This window comes from Agelaius tricolor, unplaced genomic scaffold, assembly GCF_023055355.1.
Source record: "Agelaius tricolor isolate 1412-34295 unplaced genomic scaffold, bAgeTri1.0.p SCAF_8, whole genome shotgun sequence".
Taxonomy (NCBI): domain Eukaryota; kingdom Metazoa; phylum Chordata; class Aves; order Passeriformes; family Icteridae; genus Agelaius; species Agelaius tricolor.
The window spans coordinates 1,953,173-1,972,706 of record NW_027269268.1 but is presented as its reverse complement, the minus strand read 5'-3'; the positions used below and the strand labels follow the sequence as shown (position 1 = coordinate 1,972,706).

Sequence of the window (19,534 nt, the reverse complement as noted above, 5' to 3'; positions counted from 1 at the left end):
GCTTCTTCAGCTGTTGGGTGCCTTTCCTTGTAGAGTCTCAGTGGGAGTGGTGCATCCAGAGCTCTTAACTCACAAGCCCCTTGGAAACTGGGGGAATTGTTGCCCTCTTAACCTGCTTTGGCAAACTGCAGTTTGGAATTCTGAGACGCACAGGAGCTGTGTTTTAACTATGGGTGACAGAAAGGGATGAAAGGGCATTGGAAAATAAACCTCCTCCTTGTTTTCCTGTCCCTAAGAGCCTTGCTCCTTTGATGGCCACGTGTTCCAGGATGGAGAGGGCTGGAGCCTGGGTCGGTGCTCCAGGTGTGTCTGCAGGGATGGTGCAGCTCAGTGCTCCACAGCTTCCTGCCAGCCTCTGCTCTGCAGCCAGGTCAGGACCCTCCAGCCTTCTGGGAATGTTCCTCAGCACCTCCTTTTCTGTGGGCAGCATGCATTTCTCATGCTGGGGAACAAATTAGCAAGCAAAGCTTCTGGGTGACAAGTGGGTGGTTTGGAAAAGAGATATTTGACCTGCAGAAATGGTGTGGAGTGATGGTAAAGCCTGTGTGTCTGTTCCCTAATACTTTCTTTCCCCATAATTTCATTTTTATCATCCCTTTGCTGGTTAATTAGGCAAAAATTCTGTCTAAAGCAACTGCTTTTTGTTTTCCACTCAAAAAAATTGATTTGGAGTTGATCAGGAAATGTTTTTATTTCTGTTGAGTGAAGGAATGAAAACACAAGATTTATAATGGGGTTTAACTTTACAAATTTCAATGTTTGGTTTGCAGCTGGAAAGCTTGATCTGCAGATCTCCTTACTGTTTTTTTTTGTACAAGAACTCTAGAAGTGCATTTGAGAGTAGTCAACTGTGGATTAAATTCCCCTTTTGCCTTCAGAAATACAAGGCAACTTGAGCTGAAAGAAAAGTCTCAGAGCAGTGTTCCTTCTGTCTGTTTGTGTTTAGAAAACAACAAAACTGGGAAGAGGAGTTAGGCAAGCTCATGGTTTTAGTCTAGTTAGGAGAACAGGGAAACTGCTGTCTCCAAGGTCTTTACTGTGGACAAGTGATGAGTTTTTAGCATTTATGCAGGGATCACCACAGCCAAAACCCTACAAGACTCTACAGAGCATTAACACAGGGTTAGGAAAAGCAGCAAACTGTTCACAGTACTCCAGACTCTGGGCAAATCACTCAGATTTTGGAATTCTTGTTGTTGTGTTGAAGGGTGTGACTGTGCTCTTTGGATGTTTTTCATGGGGCCCATTGTACCCTGGTTTTGGGCCCCTTGGTGTACTCCTTTGCAGCAGCATGCCTGGAACTGGTTCCCTGGAAATCCTTGTCTCTGACCTTGACTTTATGTTTTAGGGACTGCCATTTTCCAAGTATTTTTGATATATCCAATGATGAATCCAGGAGCTCCCTGAATGAGAACACTTCACTGAGAAAATCAAAAGCAGTACTCACAAACCTTCTTCTCTGTTGATGCTTTCCCAGCTTTCTGTTACTGGACAGATGTTTGGACAATTAACACTTTTTTTTTTGGTCGATGAAACCCCACCTGTTAGAGAGTGTGTGTGTGTTAATTGTGTTTTGCTTTGTCCTGAGATATTCCACTAGTATTCATTTACTAAGTACTCTACATTAAAAGGAATTTATGCCTGCTTTAGATCCTTCCTTTCCCACTCCAAGTGGACTTGCCTTACCTGCTGAGCCATTGCACTAATGTTTAATCAGCTAATCATTAGGATCTAATTTATGGAATCAGGAGTGACTGCGTTGTTGCTGGGATGTATTTGAGAGTAATTGGGTGGCAGCATCCAAGTTAATGCAGCAGAAAGCCAGTTCTGATGGTGTTCCAGGCATTTCCTATCAAGGACATGTCCCACTGGAAAGGACATTAGCAGGATGTGCAAAGAACCTGTTCTGATCTCAGCCAAACCAAAGATTTTCTTGCATGGGCCTTTATCTCTGTCCCTTCCTTTGTTCTCCACTCCACAAAAGCCAAGACAAAAATTCTCCCAGGATTAAACTCTCATCTTCCATCTTTCTGATAACTTTGCTCTTCCCTAGGAGCTGAGGGGGAAGAATGCCAAAAATTCCTGTTGCATGCCACCAAAATACACAAAGAAGGTCTTTTAACTCTGCTGGGAAATTTTGCTTGGTAACTTTTGTGCAAAGTCTTCCACTGTTTCTTTGGGAGCTCAGGGTTTGACTGATGAACAGTGCTATTCCCAGCTGTAGGATGTACATGGACTGGGAGCAGTGGAATTAGCCAGGTTTTGGATGGTTGGAGTTGAGGCACACAGGAAAAGTAATACTGGTGTGAAGTGCCAGCATTTTCCAACATGATTTAAATCCATCATAAAAAAAAATTGAAATTGGAAAAATCCAGTTTTAAGCATAATTTAGCATTTGCACAGACAGTATGGATAGATTTAACTAAAACAGTGCAGATGCCTGAGAGGTGGTGAGTGTAAATCACACCTTCAAAACCTCAAAATGTGGCAATTCCAGAAAAAAACTTCTCTCATCCATCTCCTGCTTTATTGTGCTTCCCTGCACAGCTGTATAATTATTTTTTTCCTCTGTATACCTGAATGTAAGCACTTTATGTCATGTGTATGAATTTATCTGCATCTCTCCATGTATTCACACCTCAGTTGCCATCTAAATAAGCCCAGAAAATGAGGTGGAGAAACCATCTTTAAAGCCTTTTATTCTGCTCCTGTGCTGCTTTTTGGGCCAAAATGAAGCCCTGAGTGGCAGAGGGTTATCCCATGGATGCTAAATGCCTGGAATTCCAAGCACTAATGTTCATGCTTTCTTTTCCTTGTCTCTGCTTGCTGTTTAGGAGGAAGTCATGGTTCTGCCTCCTGGAAAATGCTGCCCAGAATGTGTCCCCAAGCCCTGCTCAGTGTCGGGAAGAACGTTCCAGGTGACTTGTGACAAACCACACCAAAACCACTCCCAATTTTTAGCACATCTCTCTTTCCCTTCTCCCCAGCCTCTGACTTTTTGCCAGCACTGATAGCTTACTGCAAACACTGCTCTTTTCCCTCCTGGCAAGGCAGGAGAGCTGAAAGAAATCAGGACTTGATAAGAATTTGCTGGCCAAAGCAGATGAGGCGCTTTCTTTCCACAATTGTTTTGAAGGAGGAAAGCAGAAAGCACTGGTGGTCAAAGTATTTATAGCTTTCATTGTGTCATCTGGAATTAATTGAGTGCATTATTTAATGAATGTGGGATTTTCTGTCAATGATTTTTTTTTTTGGCTAATAATAGTAGTTTAGGCCTCCCCAATGCCACTAGCTTGCAATTAATGAGATATAAACACACCCACAGTGTGATCTAGACCTCAGCCCCTCTTCTTCCTGTTTGCTGAGCATGTAGAGATCAGCATTTTTTAAGGAAAGTTTATTATCTGATACAGACATGCAGAAGGAGCCATCATATTCCATAAGCAGCTCAGGTTTCTGAAAGGAATTTGGTTGTTTTCCAAGAGTGTTTAACAGCTCTATCCATGTTCTTTTTCAACAGCACGGAGAGCAGTGGCAAAAAAATGCCTGCATTACATGTGTGTGTCAGAGAGGGGAAGTCAGGTGTCTGAGGGAGACCTGTGGCTCTGTCACCTGTGAGGAGGTACTGAAAAATCACCCACTCTGACAGCCCAGCTGCACTTCTGCTGTGCCAGGGGCCTCAGAGAGCCCTGCTCACTGCTGGGTGCTGTTTCCAGGGGCAGAGCAAGGTGCAGCGTCCTGGGAAGTGCTGTGAGGAGTGTGTGTCTTCCAAAGGGAGCTGCTCAGATGGTGGCACCATCAGGTACCACGGGGAGATGTGGAACAGCACCCTCTGTGACTTCTGCATGTGCCAGGAGGGAGAAGTCACCTGCCAGGGAGCTGAGTGTGCCAAAGTGGAGTGTGCCAAGGTGAGAAAGGCTTTCTTCTCAAGGCTTGGTATTTTATTTTTTCCCCTCCCTTTTTCTTGTTTCTCAGCTTGAGGCACTCGAAGAACCAGCCCTTGTTTTGTGCAATCCCCTCAAAAATATTTCACAGAGAAGGAGAGCAAACCTGGAATTTCCCATGCAAGTTTGCACAGTGGGCTTCCACTGTGAAGCAAATCCAGTTAATTTAACTTGGATTCCCTCCCATGCTGTGTCTGTCTGCTGTAGTGGAGGGTCAGACACACAGGGATTCAGTGGTGATCACTGGACTTACCAGGAGCTGAACATGGGGAAAATGTGCAGGTCAGAGATGGTTAAAAGCCTAAGAAATGTTCCTTTTATCCTCATTCTGTGTGCTGCAGTGGCCTTCAGGAAGGTAGTTGGATATGGAAGTCAGTGTTCTACTTTTCTTCAGTTTTTCCATGTCACTCTCAGCATGGAAGTGAGGCTGGCAAGGTGTTTTATTCCCAGTGCTGTTTACTCCAAAACTAATACCCTCCCTGCCAGGTTATGTTATATTTGCTCTGCAGTGGATGTGCAAAATGCATTAGATAGGGTTGAATGCTTCCCCCACATGCTTTGAATTGGCTTTTTTTGCAGTGGGATAAGACTTCTGTGTTGTCTGTCACTGCACAGGCTGAGAGGATTGGGATTGGTCATCCTGGAGAAGAGAATGCTTTGGGGTGACCTAATTCTAGTTTCCAGTGCCTGAGGGGCTCCAAGAAACTTAGAGAGACTTTTTGCAAGGGTCTGGAGTGACACAATAGGAGGTCATGGCTTCACACTGACAGAAAGTAGGTTTAAATTGGATATTGGGAACAAATCCTTCCTGTGAGGGTGGTGAGGCCCTGGCACAGGTTGCCCACAGAAGCTGTGGCTGCCCCATTCCTGGAAGTATCCAAGGCCACTTGTCCCTTCCAGCCCAAACCTTTCTGTGTGTTTCTGTGATCTGTTTCAATTGGTGGGTTCTTACCTGTTTTATACCCACTGCTCCACAGTGTCAGTGAGGAAAAGGGAAAGAATTGTGGCCTCCTGGGTTTTCTGCTTCAGTGGGGATGCTCTTCTGGTGACCCTGCCTGTGTGTGCTAACTCTTGAGCAGCAGCACCCTTGTGGTGTGTCTGAGGTCCAGCCAAAACCCAGCATAATGGTTTCACTGGATTAGCTTGTTTTAATGAGTGTTCAAAGGAGTTAAAACCCACACATGGGCTCCTAAATGGGACACAAAAGGGTGCATCGAGGCATAAAAGTGGATGTTCACCTGTGCTTGTGTCTTTGAAAGAGCCAAAATGCACTGAGTGTGGGACCCAAAGTCACCCCTGGCGTGGTGCTGCTGCTGATCACGGGAGCTGAAACTGCTCAGAGAGATTTTGCTGGATGAAAAGTCGTGGTTGCCATAAAATCGCATGCAGCTGTCTGAGCGAGCTGCCTGCGTGCTCCTGGCTGTAAATTGGATCATTTACACTAATGATGATGGCCTGCTGTCATGGCTCAGTGGGGAGGATTAGTTAATATTCATGCTCACATCTTGGGTACTGACAAAAAAAATCCACTGTTCAGAAAAGCCAGGGGTGTCTTCCAGAACAACAGCTGGAGATGTTAACGTGTAGGGTTCAAAACCCCTCAAGTCATGTTCAGTCCTGGTTTGCCTCAGTAGTGCAAGGTGTGCATTAATTAATTACAAGAAAATGTTTGCTCAGAAAGCAAATGCCATGTTTTCTTTCTCCTTTGTATTTTCCTTCTAAAGTTGCAGATCTGTTTACTCAGGCACCTGCCTCAATAAACCAGAGCCAGTGTGAAGCCAGGAGCTCCTGGATTTCTCTCCTCACAAGGCACTATTAATTTCCTGGTCACATCCTCCTACTGGAAGTGTAATGAAGCCACAGATAGGAACTGCAAGAGGTTCAGCTCCAAACCCTTTCAAACAAACTCACCCAGCAAAGTGTCTGTGGTGATTCTGACCTGATCCTCAAAAAGCCATTTTCAGCAGGCTGTGAGCACGTTCTCCACCTGGAATATGATCAATCTCTCTGCAGCAAAGCCACAAGTTATCTCCCACAGCCTCTCCCTTTTCTGAGCCTTGGCAGAGCAGCATAGCTGCATTTTTCTGGGGCTAGGCAAGCCGTGTTCCATGGATAGCTGCTCCCAGTTCTCCTATAGCCTCTGTTTATGGATGTGGGTGGGGATGGCAGAGTTTACAGTACACAGCAGTGACATGAGATCCAAACCCTGCCAAAGGCATTTTGGAGTAATTGAAAAGCAGAGATGTATAGAAGCAGCAGGGAGAGATTTGGGCTGTGTGTGGTCCTTGGAGACTAGGAACCAGGTGGTTCTTCCTCTGTTCCCCTGCTCAGGAATGCACCAGGGATGCCAGAGTGTGGCCTGGTTTAGGTGTTCTTCCTTGGTGACCCTAGCAATGACCAGTGCTGCTGCTGCCCTGTCTATGTCTTTAATAATTCCCACACAAAGATTGAGTGTGCCAGTGTGGCACAGGGAAAATGATCCTGGAACAAACACCCAATTGGCATAAATCAGAAAAACTTACTGGTAATCTTGGAAACCAAAGCTGTTTCTTGTGAGCTGTGTCCTGGTTCCCTGGGAAAAAGAAATCTCTCTCTTTTCTAAATATTCAGCTTCCACTTGGGCACAAAGAGTAGTAGTGAATTGGGGCACTTTATTCCTTTCTCCTGCTGCTAAATTCTTATCTTCAAACTGAAGTTATTTAAGTGGAATCTGCGGAGCTGTACACTTGTGACAAAGAACAGGCTTTTTCCATCTGGATAAATAGAGCATGAGCTTTGAAATTCTCTTGGGGAAGTAAAAGTAGAACATTGAAAAGGAAGGTAAGCCTCTATGCATTGAAGTCCTGAGGATGGCCTGGTGAAATCCCAGTGATCCATGGTAAAAAGGGGGAGTATTTCTCTGTGGGATTTGGGGATGAGGTAATGGCCTTAGCGCTGAATTCCGAGGCCTTTCCTGGGGTTTATTCTGCAGCTGCAATATTGGCCAAGAACGTTTGCCAACCTCTGCCTACAGAGGTGAAGTGGGATAGGGAGAAGATAAGGCGAAATTAGATATTGAAGATTGCATTCCAGGGCAAGAGCTGTTCTGCCTCAGCATTCCACAGTGGTTTTGGCGGTGTTGATTCCGTTGGAATTGCTACAACCTTTCTCTTCTTCACAGGGTGAAGAATTAATTCACTTAGAGGGGAAGTGCTGTCCTGAATGTATCTCCAGCCATAGTGACTGTGTGTACAAAGAGTATACCAAAGCTGTGAGTACCCTTGTACAGGATTGCAGCAGGGTATAGTGAGTTCTGCTTACAAAGGTTTGGAGGGGCTGGCTCTCCCCCTCTGGCTCTGAGAAGGATATTATTTGCAAGTGTGGTAGCAAAATAATCCATTAATACAGTCTGCAGATTGCTTTTGCAGTTTGCAGAAACACTTGTGTGCATCTGCTGCAGAATTTCAGTTTTCCTTGGTCTCCTCTGTGCAGCTCAATCAATCATTTTCCTTTAATATTTAATTTCCCTACTCAGAGGTTTCCTGCACATTTCATAATGATAGTTGATTTTAATCCTATCAAGCAGAAGCTACAGAGCTGGGGCAGTCTGTAGCTTTCTACCAATGTATCCCACTGATTATAATCTTTTCTGCAGCAGGAGCCCATTATTAATATTTTCAAGGAACTTCCCTCTGAAGTTAAAGAGAAAAGAGGGAACATTGATTATCTCGGTTTAAATATTCCAGTAGTGGACTTTTCATTGCCCTCACTGATGAGGGCTGGAGCTGATAGCTGCTCCTTTCCAACAAAAGTGAGAAATGAGAAATTTAATGTTGTGTGGGGCTATTTTTTTCGATGCTGAGCCTTTCTTTGCTCAGATCCCTTTCTCTGCCCCAGGTGAGGTAAAACACTGAGGTGTGAGTTTTTTTCCAGTTGGTCCTTTCTGAAAGAGAAACTGGCAGAAAAGCTTTGTGAGCATTTGAAATGCCTGCTGTCTCTTTTATGTACCGTTTCACCCGCCTGCCTGGCAAAGGAGGCTTCCTGAAGGCATGTTCCTCCCGCAGGACGGGCAGAGCTGGGCAGAGGGGCCATGCCGGGAGTGCGAGTGCCGGGATGCGGCGGTGACCTGCTTCCAGCGCTCCTGCCCGCCCTGCCCGCGGGGCAGCCGGCCCCAGGAGGCCAAGGGACACTGCTGCCCCCGCTGCCAGCCAGGTACAGAGCCAGGGCAGCCCTTGCCTGCTTCTGGAACCCCTGCAGCCCTCCTTCCCCCTTCACCACTCTTATCTAGCCCCCAGTCTGCAGTCGCTGATTAACTCTATAGTTTAGCTCTTAGATAAATTTGATGCTCCCAGTGACTTCCCCTGAAGCGTTTTGTCTTTTTTCTTCTGCTGCTCCTTTCTTGAATCCCAGCATGAGTTTTGGAGTTTATAGGCTCCTGATTATTTCTTGGGAGTGGGAAGAAGAAAGACTGCACACACTGTTAATGCCACAAGCTCACCTGAGGCTGACTGGCTGCCAGTTAATAATTGTTTGGAAAGACTAGCCTAGCCTTGGCTTATATGATAATTTTGCCTATAAATTCCTTTTTCTCCAGGATATTGTCACTCCCCTGGATTTACATTTCATGGTTGGGAGGCTTTAGCTGTGGGTTGCTCGTTCTTTTTGGTAGCTCTTCTTGTTGCAGTCACATAACTTTGGTTTTATCAGGGTGCTCCACTTAATGCTTTATCTCAGTAAAAAAGAAAATAGCTTCAAAGTTTAATTGTGCTGGAGTGCCCAGGCACATTTGCCATCTTCTTGTTTTAAAGCTTGTTATTTGCTGCATGCTAATGGAAATGCAAAGCACTAGAGATAGAAAAGTGAAGGAAACAGGCTTTAGAAAGTTCTGATGGAATTGTCCTGGATTTTTGAGATGGAACAGCATCTGCATAAGCTGCTGAGGAAGGGATAGATTATACAGTATTCTCAGCACCTCTACCTTCTCCTTATCAAGAATTGCCTCTGTCTGTTATCCTTGAAAAAGTTGGTCATTTAGCTTCCATCATGGTAACATTTTGGAAAACCCAAGCTTTGGAGTCGTGGTATTGGACATCCAGAGCCAAGCCTGCATTTTTTGTTTCCTGAAAGGTAACTGACCATTTCCCTCACCCAAACCTACTCTTTTCCCTCTGTGTTTTTTCTGTCTTGCAGTGGTGGGGGGATGAGAAACAAATGCAAAGTGCAGCCTGCAGCAGTTCGATCTGTGAGCCCAGAACACCAGCCCCTGCTGCATCTGCTTCCATAATGCCAGCAAAAATTGATTGCTGCTTCTCAGAGATGTGCTGGAGGGAAGCTGGCAGAGAGAACCCACTCCTTTTCAGCCAAGGGGAAGCAAAAAGCCCTGGGCACTGCTGTATTTATGTTAAAACCAGCAAATATTCCCTCTCACTGAGAACCTTTGGCTTGGAGCCTCGCTGAGAACACTTGGCTGGGAGCAGAGGGGCTTTTTTTGTAGCTAGAGAAAAATTGTTCTGTTCTGAATCTCTCCATGTACCTGTGACCAGGAGATCATTCTGTGGTGCTGTGGCATCAAGGTTTTTATGTAGGGGGAGCAGTCTGCCAGCTGTGCTCTGACCTGGCATGGACACAGAGTCATGACTTACTGCAGGGTTTGGCTTTAGGAATCTCAAATTCAGGTTGATTTGGGCCATTGATTCCTGATGACTTACAATTTCACTGCTGAGAAACCATGTGGACAGTGAATACCCCTTTAATCAATTGCCTAGAAAATCTGGGTCTCTATAATGGCTTCTCACATACTGAATAGAGCAATAAAACATTTAGCCCCTTTGAAATAATCTAGTGTATAAAAACCCACTCCAAAGCTAGCACACCTTGCACCACCCAGGGAAAAAAGCCGTGAATTTCACTCCGGTTTCAGAGTTGCTTTGGTTTGCTCCTTCCTGGCTGCCAACAGTGCTCTGTGTGTTGCCCCTGTGCCAGGTGAGTGCCACCCTGACTGTGTGAGCTGCTCCCAGGCCTCTGATCACTGTGACTCCTGCCGGGACCCCAGGAAGCTGCTGCAGGACGGGCGCTGCGTGGAGATGTGTGGAAGAGGCTTCTACCTGCACGGGGGGGCCTGCCTGGGTGAGTTTTGCAAGGGGCTGGACCCCCCTCCTCTGCTGCATGCTGTGCTTTGGGCTGTGGGATCCCATGGGCTCATCCTGAAGCGATTGGGAAAGCATCCAGGCATGTGCTGTGCTGTAACCATGAGACTTTGGGAGGTTTCAGATAGAAGCAGAAGCAAGTTCTTGAACTCTTGAGCTAAAATGAGGCAAAATAATCTCATTTTGTCAGACGGGGGGGGTCCTTCTGCATCAGGGATTTGGGATTGATTTTCCTTCTCTCTTTCCTTTCTCCTGGCAGCCTGCAATGAAACCTGCTCAGCCTGCAGCAATGGATTTGAGTGCTCCTCATGCCAGGCACCCCTGCTGCTGAAGGACGGGCAGTGTGTGCCTTCCTGTGGGGAGGGCTACGTCCAGGATCATCTCCTCTGCACAGGTACCTCCAAGGACAAGGGGCTGCAGCCCTCTGGAATGGCAAAGCAGCAGGCAAAACTTTACCTGGGCTATGAGAACCCTCTCTCTTGAGGCATCTGCTGTTGACATAGGTGTTAATGTTCACCCTTGAGTAAAGGAAGGAGTGAATGAACAGAGAAACCAAGCCATGCAGGGTAACATTGATCACTGCTTGGGGAAATATTTGTGACAATTCCTCAGTGGATCAGTTCTGTTGTGTGATTCTTTGACTTGAGTGCAGACTGCCTGCAAGTGCTCAGGATATGGTACTTTGAGGTGTATAGAAAATTGCCTGGAGGGGTGGGGGATTGATAGAACTCAGGAAATACTTTCTGGGGAAGTTTCCTGCTTGGTTTTGCCATTCATTCAGTCCATACCATGTGCTCTTCCTAGAAGTGCACTGAGCTCGCTGCTCTCAGGAAGCATTCTTACAAAGTAAATTGGTAATTCTATAAAACACTGAGCGGTGTCTAAATCCTTTATCTTAGTAGTTGGAAAGACTGAGAGTAAGATTGGAAAGTTAGCTTTCTCTTTGATGGGACTCTGACAGTGCTTTTATGAGCTTCCCCTGCTCATTTGAAATACTTTAAACTCTTCCCAAAGTGTAAAGCAGCTGCTTTTTCATCATGGCAGTTTAATTGTTTTCTCTAAAATTAACACTTTTCTCATCTTCATGTTGGCCTTTTTAGAAGGCTTCTAATTATTTCTGCAGCTCTGATTCAGCAGAGGGGTGGAGCAAATGCTTAACTTCTGAGCCATCGCTTTAATTTCTTTGGAGCTAACCCTCTTCTCAGAATTAAATACAGGCTGAGGGCTTCTGGCACATTTCAGGGCAAAGCACTTTAGAGGGTTAGTCCAGCTTCTTTTTCTGAAGTGGCTTCCCTTGAAGAGCTGACTACTTGTTTCAGGTTGTGAAAGTCTGAAAAACCTCTGTCCTCCAGCAGCCACTACAGCCCAGGGCATCATTGTGGATGTATAAACAGACAAGAGAGACCCAGTCCAAAAGAATTTGTAGGCTTAAGTATCAAATAATCTTCTCCTTCATTTGGTTTTATTTTATCATTTCCTTTCCACCTGCTGGTGGTGGTTTAATTGGCAGTGTCCATGCACTGCTGAAGGGGTAGGGAAAGGCTAATGTTTCATTTTATTGCTGGTTTGTAGATTACTGATTGTACACTCCATCCAAATTTGCAGTCACGCATGCTTGTGGCTGAATGTTGCTGGGAAAATTTGTTCCTCTTTCCTCAAGGGAATTGAACCAATTTGCTTTAGTTCTGCCTGGCTGCATTTTCTGCATAAAGTCCAACCAGTGGAGAAAGTCTTAAGTTTCAGATGCTGTCCGTAAAAAAATGGCCATTCAATCTTTTCCTTGTATCCTCTTTATTGCTGCAAATCTCTAATCAGATTGTCGACACGGGCCTCAGACTGCTCCAAAAGATTTTCCTCATAATGGTTTTAACATCTACAATAAGCATGTTCCAAAAGCACAGAAAGGATGAACTAGACTGTGTTAATTGCTGTAGCTCCAGTAAACTCCCTCTTGAGGAATTTGCTCTGGACTTGAAAGAGACTTAACACCAGGTTTCTTGCTCTAGCCGCTTGTTGGAACACTGTTGTCTGCATTGTAGAAAAACACAGTGAATTAGCCTTTCCTTTTGTTCATGTTTTATAACAGCTGGTTTAATTGAGTCTCTTTTGAATTTTTGATTACAGTTGTTTGATCTCTGCCCTATTTGAATCCTGCACTGGGGTTGTTTCCTGCCCCCATCCCTCCACTTGCTTTTGTGAAGAATTAAAACCATTAAGAGAAAGTAGAATTGAGAATAAAAGGTAATAAGTTCAGTTATGTAGCAGTGGATTTAAAGTTCATGGTTGAGTTTGTGTCAGGCAGAGTGGTGGGTTCTCCCTTGGCAGAAACAGAACTCCCTCACCAAAGGCAAAGCAAAGGGAAGCAAAAATAAACTATGTTAGCATGGTAGAATGGAAGGGCTCGAAGGACTCACAGTGTTCAATGCTCTCACTGCATTTTTCTTACTTAATTATTTATGTTTTCAGGATTATTCAAAAGCCCAGGCAGAACTGGAGTGTTCCTGCTTTCATCTCCCAAAATGCCAATGTTGAAGTGTGTAACTTGACACTAACAGACCCTGCTCGCTCTGGAGCAAAGCACTTGGATTCCTGCTGCCTACATGTTCCTTTTTCCTGCTGTCCCTGGGCTGTGGAGGATCCTCCAGGATCCAGCACAGCTGAGCTGAGCTTGCCCAGCTCCCAGGGAGGAGTGCAGGGCAGAGGTAGCACAGATCCATGGGACCCCAAAGCCCAGCAGTGCCTTCTGTGTTCTTACTGGAATACCACTGGCATTGCCCTGCTGCTGTGGTCAGACCTGGGAGGGTTTCAGGTCTTTGCAGAAGTTTGGTGAGCAACAAAAGAATCCCCTACAAATCCCAACTGGGAATAGCCAGGGGGGTGGAATCAGCTTCCTGGCTGTGCAGTCACTTCTGTTGTTTATTTTCACACGGCCACTTGGTTGCTGCAGGCAAAGATGTTTGAGCTGACAGTGGCTCATGGAATGCTTCCATTTCCCCCATTCTTTCTGTGGAGCTGGTGCCTGGCTGCTTGGGTGAGGAGCAGCTGCTGAGCCTGGCAGGGATCCAGTGCTGAGGGAGCCAGGGATTCTGGAGTCAGGGTGTGTGATCACAGAATCAGGGAATCACAGAATGGTTTGGGTTGGAAGAGACTGTAAAGATTATTGTGTTCCAACTCCTCTGCTGTGGACACTTTTCTCTATCCCAGGTTGTTCAGAGCTCCATCCAATCTGGCCTTAAACATTTCCTGGGATGGGGCAGCCACAGCTTCTCTGGGCAACCTGTGCCATGGCCTCACCCCCTCACAGGGCTTTGCCAAGGGCCAGCAAGAGCCAACTGGTAACTGTTTAAAAACACAGCCAGGCTGCCAGCAGGGAAAAGTGTCTCCTGGAAAGGAGCAGCACCTCTAGGGAAGAATCGAGAACTTTGCAAATGACTGTGAATGTTCAGATGTGCTGACATACTGAGGCAGGTTAACAGGCAGGAGTCCCAGCTGTGCAGTGGAAGTCTGCAATTAAAGGATCCAAGTCCTGGCACCCACTCTTTAAAAAACATGTTGAAAGTTAGAGTGAGCTCAGAGAGGAGCAACACAGGTCTGGAAGGTGAAGTGAGGACATTTCACTGCTTAGAAATTTACAGCATGAACTCATACTCTGCAGTCAACTTTGAGAAATCATCCAAGCTGGAATGAGATGCAGGTTTTGTATCAGCAAGGGAAATTATCGACTGGAGCAGGAAACTGTGCTCAAGCTCTGCCTTGGGATGGGATGGTTGGTGTTTGGTGTCTTGGGATTGTGAGGGGAGGATCCTACCCAGTACAGGATGCCTCCTTTTGAGACACCTCTCACATTGGGGTGCTCAGGAACGCATTCCGGAAAGATCAGGAAGGAGGTGGAGGGCAAGAAGATGCAGGAGGGTGAGAAGGAGGAGAGCAAGCAGCTAATCAGGACAAGGAAAGGGAAAATAAACCAGGGTGGAAGTGTGGAGAAGGAGCATCCAGAATGCCCATGGACCAAGGGCATGAGCTCAAATGTCCTGTCTTGCCCCCTGAACACTCCCTGTTCTAACCCCAAGTGTTCAGTTTCCTCTGTGTGAGATGGAGCTGATAGCTCTCCCCTGCCTAGGGCAGCAGGGAAATCCCCTGGGATGGGATGCTGTGCCCCTCTGTGCCATACGACTAGTGTATAATGTACTCTCAGTGCTGTGGATGAGCTGCTGTGCCTGCAGGTCCCTGCATTGCACTGATGCTGCTCACACATGAGTTTTTCTTGGGTGGCTGCAACTTCAGGGCAGTGTTGGCAGGGCAAACATCAAGAAGTTCCCTTTTCTCCCACCTGCCACAGACTGGGAGCACAAGCATTGGAACATAGTTGGGTGTAATTGAGGAAAAAAAAAAGCCAACCTTAACAGCTACAAGAACTGTATTTTGCACCGTTCCTGCAACACTGGTAGCAGAGGATTTGATAGGAGTCTGTGTCCCATATTTTCCCCAGGAATTACTCAGGCTGAGCACGTGAGGTTTCCTCATAAGTCAGTTCCTTCTGCACCTGGAAGGACAGGAGGAGTTGTTTCTAGAAGCAGGCTGGCTTGTTTTTCTTTCTGCCAAACCTTGACTGCAGCACAATTCTGTGCTTGTGCCTGGAGCTTGGTTACTGTCAGCAGCCACCCTGAGCATCTGAGTTTTAAGGAGCCTCTGATGGAATCTCTTCCTATTTCCCTTTGTGCTCCAGGGACTTCAGAGTGTTCCACTCCTCCTGGGGTGGGAACAGCTACACCATCTTCTCTGGTCTGTGCTGCTGCCACATTCCAAAACATGCAAAACGCAGCTGGGAGTTGTCCTGCTGGGGTGGCTTGGATGAAAGATTCCAACCTAAGAGCAGCAGTGGGTTGTGTTGGTTATTTTTCATCTTCTGTAGCAGTGAAAGCCTGAGCACACTTGAGAAGAAGTGCAGTGGTGCAGGCCCTGGGCTGTAAGGAGCTGCTTGGAAGGGGGTTGTTGGCTAATCCTGCACTTTTCTCCCCTGCAGCCTGCCATGAGTCCTGCTCCTCGTGCTGGGGAGCTGCTGAGAGCCACTGCCTGTCCTGCAGGGACCCATCACACGTGCTCCAAGCTGGGCTCTGCCTGGCCAGCTGTGCCCAGGGCTTCTTCCCAAAGGATGGTGTCTGCACTGGTAAATACCTGTGAGAGGAGTGCTCTGCACAAGCAGCAATCAATATTTCATTTTGCTGTGCAGCAGCTGGGGGTTTATTCATGTCTGACAAGCCAGCTGCACCCTGAGCATTCATAGGGGATGAGGGAAGCTGCTGTTTGTTTGTGAGATTATTAATTCATTTACACTAATCAGATGCTGAAAGGTTTGAGGGGTTTTTCCTTGCTGAACAGCTTGAAAAACTGGGCTGTTTCTGAGGGCTTGACAAATCCATTTGTCTGTGGAAAGAAAAATGGCCTTTGCTAGCAGCTTTCTGTAAATTTAATTATAATTCAGCATCACAGTAACTAATACCTGCACAGCAGATGTGCCTTGGGAAATGGGAAGGTTTGCTGGGAAAAAGGGGGAAGAGGTGGCTAGAGGGGATTAAAAGACATAAGTCAAAGAGATCCTGAAAGGGAGAAAAAAGATCTCAAATAAGGAATCTGGCATTTGCTACATGGATTCCAGTCTAATCTGGATTGCTGTTGGCAGCCACCTCCAGCTGCTGGGAGGACTGTCCATGGTCAGTCAGAGCTTGTTTGGCTTCAGGCGTGTGGCTCACACAGGTGTGTCTGGGCTACAGCTTGATAGAGAGAGCTTAAAAGCTGGAACATGGTGGCAAAATTGTTGGTATTTGTGCTTATTCTCAAGGACCAGGTTCCCCTTCATTTTGGTCAGTGTCTGTACCAGGCAGCTTTATTCACCTATGTTTTAAGTGTGCAGGCTTGAAATCTTACAGCTGAAAATAATTTAAGCTGAAAAGTAAATTTAACTTAGGTTTGGTTCTTATTGCCAGTGGTTTCTCAAAACCCCATAGCTGTTCCTTGAAGCCTCTGAGAGTCAGACCTTTCACCAAAAACCATGCATTTTGATACCCAGCTGGAGAGCTGCTTTGTCTAGTGAAAAGAAACAGAAATTGGTTAAGTAAAATGCCTGACTCTTCTAAAACTCCAGCAGCATATTGCCTTAGGAAAGCCAGAGTTCCATGGACACCAGGTCAGTTCACTTCAGAGCTGATTGCCTGGGATAATATGGACCACAGGAATTGATAAGAAAAATTATCATGCTTGAGTTTAGCTGCATTTTCCCACTTTGAAGAGAAGGTGGAGGGGGGAAATTACCATTTTTTGAAATCACCTTTCCCCCCCCTTCCTTTCTGAACAGTCTGGTAACTGCTGCTTGTGAAAATTTATGGGGTGCTTTCCATCCATGGGGAGAGGTTGATGGCTCTGCTGTTCTTCTTCTCGTGGCAGCTTGTGGCCAGTTCTGTGAGAGATGCTCTCCAGAGGCAGGCAGGTGTGTGAGCTGTGCTGCAGGGAAGCTGCTGCACCAGGGGAAGTGCCTCCCACAGTGCCCACACGGACATTTCCTGAGCAGCACTGGAAGGTGCACAGGTAAGAGGGGTATTTTTGCCCTTTCCTAAGCTCTCAGGGCACCCCCCCTTGTGTTGTCTGCTCTTCCTCAGTCGTGGGGAAGGAATTTTGAGAGCACAGAAATGGGAGTGCGGACAGGGAATTTGACATTTTTTGTTGTTCTCTTTGGTTCACTTGTGATGGATTGTCTCAAATAACCTCTCTTCCTTGCCAAACATGCTGAGGTACACATTCAAAACATCGTGTGAGCCAGAGTAATTACTGGTAGTACTTATTAATACATGGGCACTTCTGCTCTCATTAGTTCACCTAGCTGAGTCTGACTCCAGCTGGGAGTTTTCTACAGCTGGAGAAGGCTGTAGTCAGCAGCAGCACCACTCTGAAGGAGTAGAAATGGGATGTTTCAGCTCTGTGTGCTCTGTTTCTCTGTCAGCTTGTCACGCTTCATGCTCCACGTGCCAGGGACCTCTTGCCACTCACTGCACCTCCTGTTCCTTCCCTCTGGCCCTGCGCCAGGGCCAGTGCCTGGAAAGCTGTGGAGAGGGCTTTTACCAGGATCACAACATCTGCAAGGGTAAGCTCTGCACTTGGGATAAGTTCCCCAGCTGCTGTAAACCAGGTTTTGTTTTTCCTGTATCCTGTGCTGAACCAGTCAATGCTTAATTCCTGCCTTTCCTGCTGATTGTTTTCTGCTTTGAAAAAAATGAATTTTCCCACATACTTTCTGATTTCACATCCCCAGGATTTAGTGATTTCTGGGACTTTTTTTTTTCCCTTCTCTGTGTACATTGCTGAAATAAATGTACATTGCTCCCAGGTTTTTCTCAACACGACTTAAGAGGTGGGTGAAATTCTACATATACCTGGTATGAAATTCCATATATACCTAGTATGAAATTCCACACACATCTGGCAGATTTGCAAAGATGGAGGTCATCTTTGCAGTAGTGGGAAAAGCAAAAATTGGAAAGGTGAATTTCTGTTTTGTGTGAATTGTGAATTTCACACGAAGGGCTTTTCTCCTGTCATTTCTTGCTGTCCCTCCTAATGAGATTGAACTCACTGTTGCAGTTCTAGAAATTAAAGGAGAATTGGCTGTCTGTGGCCCAGGGCTGCAGTTTTTTATTTGTTCACCAGCTTTACTCAGGAAAAGAGCTGCTCCTTGGGGGCGGGGGAGAACAATGTCAAAGTATTTTTCTCAAATCCCTGTTCTGTTGTAGAGAGCAGGACCACATGCTGCTGAGACTTGTCTATTGGGTCTCTGGGAAGCTGTCCATTGTCCTTCTCCCTGGGAAAGCTGTGGCTCTGATGGCTCTGTCCCCCTGTGCCCAGGTTGCCACCCATCCTGCCGCTCCTGCACCGGCCCGGGGACCGCGCAGTGCCTCCAGTGCCAGGAACCCCAGGATGTCCTGCAGCCTCACCTGCCTGGGGAAGGAGCTCTCCATGGCCTTTGCCTCCCCCTCTGCCCATCCCATTTCCATGTGGACAGCACAGGAGTCTGCAGAGGTGAGAAGAGCTGGTCAGAGCCCTGGAGTTTGGGTGTTAATGGGGGAGCTTGTAGAGCATTTGATATGTACAGCCTTGTGCTTGCCTTGTGCCTGCCATGAGTGTTTAAACTCTGTAACTTTCAAAATGACACATCCTAGTGCTTTTGAGGGAAAATGTAATCTACATAAGACTCCTGACTAAAAGACTCAGGTACTTTCTTTTTGAATGCCTCTGTTCAAGCCTGCACAGCTCAGCTCCTTTCCATTGAAGCTGAGTACGTGATTTTTAGCACTGACTTACTTTGAAGCAGGATCAACCCTTAAATCCTTTTGAAAAAAGACTGAGCTTTCTCCTTCTTAGCCCTTGGAGCAGGTCAAGACATCCCACAGCAGTCTTTTCTTTTGAGGAAGCTCTTCTGCTACATGCCCTGCAGCACAACTGCCATTTCAGCCACTCTCCTGAAATATCAACTAGGAAGCTTTTCCATGAAGGCTGGAGTTTGGAAAAGGGAGTAATGGGATGTACATTGGGGATGTGTGTGGTATCCCACCAGTCAGAGAGATAGTGACTGAAGTAAAGTAGTAGTAATAACTATAGTAACAACTCTACAGGTGGCTATTTCTTCCTGTTAGGAAAAAACTATCTGTAAAAGTGGACATAATTTAAAATCCAGGGTTTTTTGTTTTATAGTGCTTTGAAAAGCAAACCCACAACATTGTGCAGAACAGAAGCATGTTCATATGTAGGCAAAATACTGGTTTTGTAGAGTCATAGAATGGCCTGGGTTGGAAGGGAATCCTAAAGATCTCCCTGGCTGCCAGCTAAGTGTAATTGTATAAATTACTTTATTTCATTCAATATCCTCTGTCCAGCCCTGTGTAGTTGTATAAATTACTTTATTTCATTTAATTTCCTCTGTCCAGCCCTGAGTCTTGTCTCCCCAGAGTCCAGAGGTCTGCATTCAACTCACACAGTGGAACCTGTGGCCTCCAGCCACTCTAATAAGTATGAGGTTTTTGGCTAGTGAGTTTATGTATTTATTTAATCAGATAGCTTAGCTGAAGATAGATCGGTTTAGGGCCAGTTCCAGGAAAGAAATGCAGTTTTTAACTGCACTCCTCCTTCTTGCTGGGCCATCCTTGTGGTGAGTGTTTGTTTCAGGTGGCCAGTCCACCTCTAGTGGTGTTTGCTCCAGAGTGGATGATAATTGTGCAGAGATAGGAAACCCTGCCTGGAGTGGCTGCAGGGTGATAACAGAAGGTGACTTCAGCAGCCGGTGAGTTTGCAGAACCCCAGAGCTCTTCCAGGGAGGACAAGAGCATCACATGGTGTTGGGCAGCTCAGCTTTGCATTTCAGCAATGAACTGTGTGGGTGCAAAGAGATATTAAATCTGCAGCTGTCTCTGCATGCCCCTT

At 46.2% G+C, this 19,534-nt stretch overlaps 1 protein-coding gene across 1 annotated transcript in view; it reads left to right on the top strand.

The window, feature by feature from the left end:
• The window catches only part of FRAS1 (Fraser extracellular matrix complex subunit 1), a 105,432-nt gene that overhangs the window by 35,537 nt on the left and 50,361 nt on the right, over positions 1-19,534 (top strand). The window contains exons 6-17 of the mRNA XM_071431222.1: positions 237-370; positions 2,835-2,918; positions 3,521-3,622; positions 3,717-3,908; positions 7,105-7,194; positions 7,988-8,135; positions 9,906-10,049; positions 10,329-10,463; positions 15,093-15,236; positions 16,511-16,651; positions 17,064-17,204; positions 17,963-18,136. Of these exons, the coding sequence (XP_071287323.1) occupies positions 237-370; positions 2,835-2,918; positions 3,521-3,622; positions 3,717-3,908; positions 7,105-7,194; positions 7,988-8,135; positions 9,906-10,049; positions 10,329-10,463; positions 15,093-15,236; positions 16,511-16,651; positions 17,064-17,204; positions 17,963-18,136 (1,629 nt within the window). The remainder of the gene's footprint in view (positions 1-236; positions 371-2,834; positions 2,919-3,520; positions 3,623-3,716; positions 3,909-7,104; positions 7,195-7,987; positions 8,136-9,905; positions 10,050-10,328; positions 10,464-15,092; positions 15,237-16,510; positions 16,652-17,063; positions 17,205-17,962; positions 18,137-19,534) is intronic.